Here is a 9,470-nt window from a genome sequence, read left to right on the forward strand (position 1 = left end):
GACTCATTGTGACCCTAAACAGGGTTTCTGAGGCTGTAAATCTTTACGGGAGCAGAAAGCATCAACTACGGCTGGTAGTTTCAAACTGCCAACCTTGAGGTTAGCAGCCTGATTCGTAACCACTACGCTACCCGAGCTATATATGTATATACACACACATACATATATATATAGTACAAACAGGCTCCAGCACACCCTTGCAAAGAATATTCTCTGTTATATAGTTTTTAATTTGAGTAAATTCAGAAGGGTCAGAGTTACTTATCTGTATATAAAAATAGTCTTAATTCTTTTTATATTCTGTATGTCTTATTTCTTATTCTTGCCCTATAGAATCACTAGGACAACAGTATAATAGTAACTCGAAGTAATAAGGGTGGACAGTCTTGCCTTCTTTTTTTTTTATCTTGAGTGTTGGTGGAGGGTTCATTTCTTCTCCATATATAGACTGTTAACTATAGATTTTTCATCAGTTTGAGAAATTTCCTTTTATTCCTAGTTTGCTAAGAGTTATCATTACGGTAGATTGATGTAGCCTCTTATTAACCACCAAAAATTAATTTTGCAGAAGCAGAGATTGATATTCGATTGAGAGAAGAGTTTTCTAAAATGTGTTTTGAAACATTGCTTCAGTTTTCCTTCAGTAATAAAGTCACAACACCTCAAGAAGGCTACATCTCACGAATGGCACTTTCAGTACTTTTAAAGCGGTCCCAAGATGTATTACGTCGCTATATAGAGGATGAAAGATTAAGTGGCAAATGCCCTCTTCCAAGGTATGTCTTTTATTTTATTGAAGTAAATTCATTGATGTGGTAATTAATAACAAAAACTCTGAAACTCAAGAGCTCTCATGAGTAATCTGAACTATTCTGAGACTGTTCATAATTTTATCTCTCCCATATAGTGTAAATCTTTATAAAATTTTGCTGCATTTTATTATGGATCACATACTTAATCCTTTCATGGATGTTAAATAATAGGGTGGTGGTAGTGGTTATGTGCAGTGGAGTCGGTTCTGACCCATAGCAACCCTTTACAGGGTTTCCAAGGCTGTAAATCTTGACGGGCACAGAAAGCCCCATCTTTCACCTGGGGTAGTTTTAAACTGCTGACCTTAAGGTTAATTGTCCAACTCAGAGCTATCAAAGCTCCTTGTTAAATAATATATATGCACTAAGTTACCTTTAAATTAAGTTTTTTTCTATTAAAAAAATTGAATTAAAAAAGAATTCTAAAACATATTTTCCTATGGATTTTGGGATAAGGATGTTAGGTCTGTATAAACCTGTAATATTATCTCTGTACAGTGAAAATAACACATAAATCTTACTCTATTAGAGTAGCCTAGTTGGTTTTACATGGCCATTTTAGTACATCGCTCTAAGTCAGTTAGCCATATCTTAAATAATCTTTTCATCTAACCTGCTCTGCTAAGTTCTTTCACCTAAGCTGGATTTTCTTTTCATCTATAAAAGCCAATGCCAGAAAATAGAGAACCTGATATGGTGCTGCAGGCTCAGTGGTTCAAATCTACCAGCTGCTCTTCTGAATGAGGATCCCAATGAGTGGGAATGGCACTTAACAACAACAACAGACCTTTGTACTGAGCCAAGGCTAATTAATCCAAACCCCAGAAGGATGCAATCATGAATTAGGATTTAGTTGGAAAAACAATTTTTTTTAATGTGGAAAATAATGTGTAAAGCAAACCAAATGAAGTATAATAAATAATATTGATGACAAAGATATAAAAAATCACCAAATAGGAAAATCATTACTGATTTCTACCTCATGGGCTGTTTTAAAGAGGTAAATCACTACCTGTAAATCTTTGTGCACATTCTTATTATCAAAGAGTAAAGCCATGTATTCTATGAAAGCAAAGAGTTTTAATGAAGGCAAGGCATCATTTTAACTGGGGGATAAGCAGAGTCCACAAAGTGAGGTTATGTCTCCAAGGAATTACAAACATCCAGGAAGTATTTACATAGGTGAGAAACTAACTATGTAATAAATACTCTGATTAGCTTATTAGTAATTTGTAAAAATCAAAGGCAGTTCAAAAAATGCAAGGACTTTACAATGATTAGTGAACACAACATGTGGGTTTACATGATTGGTCAAGGGTACAAAATTGCAAGTATATATGCTTTTCAGATGATAATAGAACAGTCACAGAACATGCTTTTCTGAGAACATCTTATCAAAATTGCTTTCTTAAGACTGTCTTTTTCTGGGGGTCTAATATAAAGAAGATTTGTCAGTAATGCTGTGCATCAAAACCTTTTGGGCATAGACTATCACATCCTACATCTGCCTGACCACAGAGAAAAGTCCCTCTGGAAACAGGCTGTGGCAGCCTACATCTGCCTGACCACAGAGAAAAAGGATTTCCTTAAGGGCTTATGGCTATTTCAGTGCAAAGGTTGAACACAACAGAGAAAAACAGCTGTTAGAAAAGGCACTTTGAAAATTCAACTCTTGTCAATTCCAGACTCTTGTCAAGACTTAATATGGAATTAAGGCTCCACTTTCAGAATGCTCAGTTTACACATACCAAGTGCCTCAGATTTTATACACATTGTCATAATAAATTTCTGTCACGAATTGATGGGTCCAATTTTTCATTTTATTTATTTATTTATTTACTTTTTATTATAAATTGAGTTAAAGTTTATAGACAAGATCATTAGTTTTACATTCAGCAAATCATACACTTTGTTTCTTCTCAGTGATTGTAATACCCTCCATGCAACAACAGTCATCATCACACTTCCTCCCTGTGGTTCTTATTTCTGTTCCAATCCTCTGAACATTGTTTTTAGGCAAATTTTGTCATTTTGATCTTGAATGATTGACCATTCCATGATGTTGTCTCACCCCCTGCCCCCATATACTTATCTGCTGCTTCGTTGAAAATGGGTCAAAAGGGTGAGTTCCATTTCAGACCTGAAGGATGGCCAGTCTCTTCTGACCAGTAAGCCCAATCGTTTTTTTATCATTTTGAATTTTGTTCTGCTTTTTCTCCCACTCTACCCTGGACTTTCTAATGTGATCACTTTTGAGAACAGTTGGTAGCCAGGCATCATCTAGTTCTGATTTCAGAGTCATGTGTTTCATTAGACTAATTGATTCCAAGAATCTTCCACTTTCATCACTCTTCTTTCTTCCGCACATGGAGAGACCAGTTGTTGCACCTTAAATGGCCACTCAACAGCTTTTAAAATCCCAGACACTACTCGTCAAAGTAGGTATCTGTGGGTTATTTTATGCCAATTGACCATGGTGTCCCTGAGACTATGGTATTTACCCACCGGGCCCAGCAACTCATTTCCTCAAGGTGTTTTATAATGTCTAAGAAGGTTTCATCATTTGTTCGGTGTATGCTCCACCACATTCTTAGGTGTGTTTGCAGCAGAGTTATAAATACTCATGTATAAATAGCTTATTTCAAACTCTTAGATATTTGTGGGTATACTCCCACTCTTCCTCCCATGCCCATTTAGCCTGTGTATCTGTCCATGTATCTACCCACAGAACACTGTTGTTGCAAGGTTGCATACATAACACTATTTACTTCAATCCCATTTAACCTTTGCATATCTTTGTGTCTTCATCATTCTTTTGCCAACCTTCCTTTTCTTGAATATTGCGCTTCCCATCACCCAAATTAACATGTATCTACTCCATGGGATAGGAGCTCTGGTAGCATACTGGTTATAAATCGGGCTGCACACCACAAGGTCAGCAGTTGGAAACTACCAGCTGTTATCAAGAGAAAGATGAGGTTTTCTGCTCCCGTAAAGATTTACAGCCTCGGAAACCCTGTTTAGGGTCGCTATGGATCAGAACCGACTCGACGGCACTTAACAACAACTCCATAGGATAAGCACTGGACTGAACTACAAGGTCAGCGGTTCAAGTCCAGCAACCACTCCTCAGAGACAAATGAGACTTTCTGCTGCCACAAAAAAATGAAAACCATATACAGGATCGCTATGAGTCAGAACCAACTTCACAGCACTTAAGAACAACAATCCTCTAGCCAATTAGTTACTCTTCCTCCCTCCCACCCTTGGCAGCCGTCAAAAAATAGTTCTTTTTGCATGAAACCCTTTTCTTTAGTTTTTATAGTAGTGGTCTCGCACAATATTTGTCCCATTGTGATTGACTAATTTCATTCAGTATAGTGGCTGACAGCTTTTTAAATAACTTGTTATGTATTACCAAATTACCTGCCAGTGATTTGTACCATTTCTATTCTCCCAGTAGTTTATGAATGCTCCTTTCCTCAGTTTTTAACATTTTTAATGATTTACAAGTTCTTCATTTATTTTATCTTTTTGTAGCTCAGTGAATGAAAGATGGTCATATATTAGTTTGCCTTTTTTTTTTTTAATTGCTACTGCTTATTAGCTATTTGCATTTCTACTTTTAGCATCTGTATTTTAAGTTTCTAGAACATAACTTGAGCCCTGGTGTGGCGCTGTAGGATAAGCACTGGGATACTAACCACAAAGTCAGTAATTGGAAACCCTAACAGCAGGATAAAGATGAGGCTTTCTGCTCCCATGCAGATTTACAGCTTCGTAGGCAGAATGGAGTTAAGCTACTCTGGATCCTTTACTTACGTACTCATTGCTGTAGTTTCCAAATAGTGCCAGAGTAGGATTAGTGATTGTAGAGCATATTGTATTATAAAGGTAAATGCCATAATCATGTATGGTAAATATGTGCCAGGAGATAATAGTAGTCTGTTTCCATCTAAGCTTTGACAGATTTTTGGTACTAGTTTTTAAAGAGCAAACCCTTTTATAGAGAAGTTTTGAAAACATTGTATGTACTTTTAATTTAAAGTATGTGGAATATCTTAGAAGTAAGTTTATATTTGCATAAGTATATTACACCTCCTTTTTAAAAAGTCATAGCTTGTAAGAATAAGTGTAAATTTGGTTTGCCCAGTGAAGTGCATGTTAAAGTGATTTTTTACTTTTTTAATAATATAAAATTAGCATTCACTTTGAATTGTGTTCAGTGTTTTTCTAAAGTATATTTGTACAAAACATAGCACAGAGTCCTGGTGTGACATTGTAGTTATACACACTGGACTGCTAATCACAAGGTTGGTGGTTCAAACCCACTAGCCACTCATTGGTCGCTACGAGTCAGAACTGACTTAACAGCAGTTAACAACAACAACAAACAGCACATTTGTACAAAAACACAGCTGGCAATTGGAGCTATTTCTGCTGGTAAGCTTTCAGCTAAATAATAGATTGTCTTAGCAAATAAACACTTTCACCTGTGAGTAACATGCTCCGTTAAGCAATTAACTATATTAGATCATGCAATCAACAATTTACTCATAAGGGAAGGAGGGGAAGGGAAACGAAATCAATGGAAACCAAACAGACAGAATGGAAATAATGAGAATCCTGACATACTGTAAAAATGTAACCAATGGTGTGGAGCAATTTGTATAAAAATTGTTAAAGGAGTATTGAATCGCTATGTAAACTTTCACTTAAAACTCAATAATAAAATATTATTTTAAATAAATTTAACAAACATAGTAGAAATTTAAATCTTGATGGAAATCATGTCTCCTCTCTTTTTTTAGGCAACAAGTAACAGAGATCATATTTGTCTTAAAAGCAGTCAGTACTCTCATTGATTCACTTAAGAAAACTCAGCCTGAAAATGGTAAGTGCTTAGAAACTGTGATTCTATGTTTATAACATTTATGTGCAATTTATAGTATACTTTTGTCCTGGTGTTGTACTGTAGTTTGATAATCACTGGACTGATAACCATAAGGTCAGTGTTCAAGTTCAATAGACCCTATCCAGAGAGGGTTGCTATGAGTCAGAACTGAATTGATGGCATTAGTAACAACAACAATTTGTATTATTATTAAGGTAATTGAGTCCTGCTTTGGCACTGTGGGTTAAGGCCCTAGACTGCAAAGTTGGTTTGAACCGCAAGGTCGATAGTTCAAGCTCACCAGCCATTCCTCAGAAACCCCACACAGGGTTGCTATGGGTCAGAACCGACTCGATGGCACATAACAACAACACCAGCAGCCATTAGGCTATACTTTTCTCCAGTGTTCATGATAGAAAAGCATCAGTCCATTAAGATGTCACCTAAGAAAAATTAATTTATAATGTTTTATCTAATTTATATGAAACAGCAGCTTTGCTAACTTTTTTTTTTTTTTTTACAAAATTGGTCTGAATTCAGGATGTTGCATGAACAATTCATATTTTTTTAATAATGTAGTTCACTAATCGGGGCCAGGGTGAAGGGGTGGGGTGGGTAGAGACTTCCATCTTCCATTTGTACTAATTTACTTTGCAGACAATAACTTAGTTATTTTGTAGCTCTTTCTCATTTTCCCCCTTCCTTACTCATTTCTGTCCAATCCATTCTTCACATTATTTCCAGAAATGATTTTTTTCTTAAAGTACAGCTTTGAGCATTCATTTACGTACCCACACAAAACATAGAAGCATTCCCAGCAAGACAGAGAGAGTACTATAGTGTGATTGTATTCTATTCAGACATTATTTACCTTGAACCTCACCTGTCTAACTAGAACTCTCAGTCTCCCCAAGTAATTCATTTCTTGTTCCATTTTGCTGTGTGCATCTACCTACTTTAAATCCCAGCCCCACTCTTCAGGCTCATTTGTAACCTGTTGAAAGTAAGTGAACTCAGAGCACTTTTTAACATGTACTTTTGATCCAAAGCATTCTGTGTGTATTCGAGTTATATATGTATATGACTCACCTCCCTTAGATTGGAAGCTTCCTGAGAAGCTTTTTCTATTTCAAATCGGATGCAACATTGTTGCTCAAAATGTGGTTTGTTGTACTGGCCACTGATCTGAAGAGATTATTACTAGTCCAGAACAAGATAAAGAGCTATCCTCAAAATATAAATCAGTTACTTCACTAAACACAGTTTGATTTGGATAACGTTTCCTTATGCAAGAAACCTTTGTTGAAGAAGAAAACTATTGACAGGTTCTTCTTTAAGCTTTTTCTAATAATCATGTTGCTAAATCCCATTGGCCAAGCAAGTCATAGGCCAGCTCAAAGTTAGTGAGGGAGTAGAAGGGGTCTTACAAATGGTTTAGGTAAAATGGGGAAGGGAAAATTTTTTTACCATATCTATAATCTACCAGACTCATGGTGTGGAGCTGTAGGATCAGCACTGGACTGCAAACCACAGGTTGGCAGTTCAAACTCACCAGCTGCTCCTTGAGAACCCAATGCAGTGTTGCTATGAGTCGGAACTGACTCACTGGCACTTAACAATAGCAACATAATCTACTATAAGAAAAACTTATTGATGATGTGGGTAGAAGTGGTAGTGTCAACAGCCTGAAGGGGAGGTTCACATTTTAATATTTACCCATTAAATATTTACCATTTAATATCTATTTCATTGACTTCAGTGCATCTCTGATTTTTAGTAAATAGTTATGCATGCCATTTTAAGTTTTGATTTATATATTTAGGCATCAGTTAAAAACTTTTAAATTTTTCTCATGAAATTATACAGCAACCTCCAAGTTATGAGAAGTGATCAGTAATCACTTTAAGATACCAGTTAATCATAAGCATTTATTATATTCTGCTACCTTCATGTGTAAGTATGCTACTGAAAATTATTTTTTAAAATAAAGGTACAGAGATTTGTTTAGCATAATTTTACGAGATAAAACTTGTTCTTTAATTTATGATCAGAGCTGCCATTTGCAGAACTTAGCATTGTTTGTGTCAGTGACTCTCCTGTCAAAGTTGGCCTGTTTTTGCTGAGTCTTTAGTTGCCAAACTGTTACTGTTGTTTTCCCATCAGCATAGAGTTGGGACATATTGTTGGACTCATACACCGTCAAAGTAAGTTTTTCTCCATTGCTTGGTTATATCTCTGCCAGTCCAACCTCCAGTTTCTGTGTATTTTCCAAATTTTTGAAGGCTGTCATTCCTTCACATTATTTAAAGTGGTTCTGTCCTTACCTGTTTTCTTTTGACATATATCATATTCGATGTTTACCACTGCATTTGCCTCTAAAAGGATACTTTGGACAGGTGGCATGTAAGACAAGTGTACTTATTTATTTATGCCCCAAGGTTTTGTTCAAAATTTCTATCAATTCTCATTCATTAATAATCTATCTTGAATAACCAAAACCGACAATAATCTTTCTCCTTCCCCCTAAAACCTAGGACAGTGCTGCCTTTTCCAGGGCACTTTCAGGTTTTACTTGGTTCTTTATTACCTCACCAGCCCACATTAGTCCTCCACGTAACCAAGATGGTTAGAACTTGGATATTCCCTTCGTTTATAAAAAGCTCTTTTCATTTCTTATTCGTGTAAGGATGAGGGAGGAAAAGAGTTTGGAATACATCCTGTCTGTGTCCTTCATTTCTTCCCCGTCTCCCATAAATATTTATTGAAGGCATTATATGGTAGACACTGGATTATTGTTGTTGTTAGTGCCATCAAGTGAATTCTGACTCATAGTGGCCCTGTATAAGGTTTTCAAGGAGCAGCTGGTGAATTCGAACCACAGACCTTGTGGTTCAAACCAACTTTGCGGTCCAGAGGTACTGGATAGAAATTTGTAAATAAACCAAAAATGATTTTTTGATGGGGGTCTTAACTAGAAGAAGGTTCTTTGTCTACTTATGTCGAGTTCAGCAAAGTTGGCAACTTCATAGTGTCTATAGAAATAAAGGATTTTTGTGCTGGAAGTCCTTGCAAGAGCTATACAGCAAGACAAGGAAATTGAAGGCATCCCGATTGGCAAAGAGGAATTAAAACGCTCTCTGTTTACAGATGATATGATCCAATACATAGAAAACCCTGAAGACTCAGTAAAACAGCTACTGGACCTCATTGGAAGATTCAGCAAAGTGGCAGGGTATAAGATCAACATACAAAAATCAATTGGAATCTCTATGCCAATAACGACAGTGCTGAAAAGAACATTAGGAAAGCAATACCATTTTTAATAGCTACCCAAAGGATGAAATATCTAGGAATAAATGTAACCAGAGAAACAAAGGACCTATACAAAGAAAACTACAAAACAGTATTATAAGAAACCAAAATAGAGTTACGAAAGTGGAAGAATGTACCATGCTCCTGGTAAATTGCCCAAAGCAATTTACACACATAATGCAATCCCAATCCAGATTCCAACAACATTCTTCAAAGACATGGGAAAAACTATTAGACTTTATATGAAAAGGAAAAATAACCAGGATAAGCAAAGCACTGCTTAAGAGAAAGAATAAGGTTGGAAACTTCTCACTCCCTGATTTCAAAAAGTGTATTACTTGGCCACAGTGGTTAAAACAGCTTGGTACTGGTACAATGAAAGATAAATTGATCAATGGAACAGAATCAAGAATCCAAAAATTAACTCATCCACATACATCCAACTAATTTTC

At 36.1% G+C, this 9,470-nt stretch overlaps 1 protein-coding gene across 1 annotated transcript in view; it reads left to right on the forward strand.

Moving 5' to 3' along the window:
- The window catches only part of MON2 (MON2 homolog (S. cerevisiae)), a 179,294-nt gene extending 171,457 nt beyond the window's left edge, over positions 1 to 7,837 (forward strand). Inside the window, exons 35-37 of the mRNA XM_006859606.1 lie at positions 569 to 776; positions 5,624 to 5,706; positions 7,758 to 7,837. Of these exons, the coding sequence (XP_006859668.1) occupies positions 569 to 776; positions 5,624 to 5,706; positions 7,758 to 7,837 (371 nt within the window). The remainder of the gene's footprint in view (positions 1 to 568; positions 777 to 5,623; positions 5,707 to 7,757) is intronic.
- The last annotated feature ends 1,633 nt before the right edge of the window (positions 7,838 to 9,470 follow it).

The sequence above is a fragment of the Chrysochloris asiatica genome, unplaced genomic scaffold (genome assembly GCF_000296735.1).
Source record: "Chrysochloris asiatica unplaced genomic scaffold, ChrAsi1.0 scaffold00033, whole genome shotgun sequence".
Taxonomy (NCBI): Eukaryota; Metazoa; Chordata; class Mammalia; order Afrosoricida; family Chrysochloridae; genus Chrysochloris; species Chrysochloris asiatica.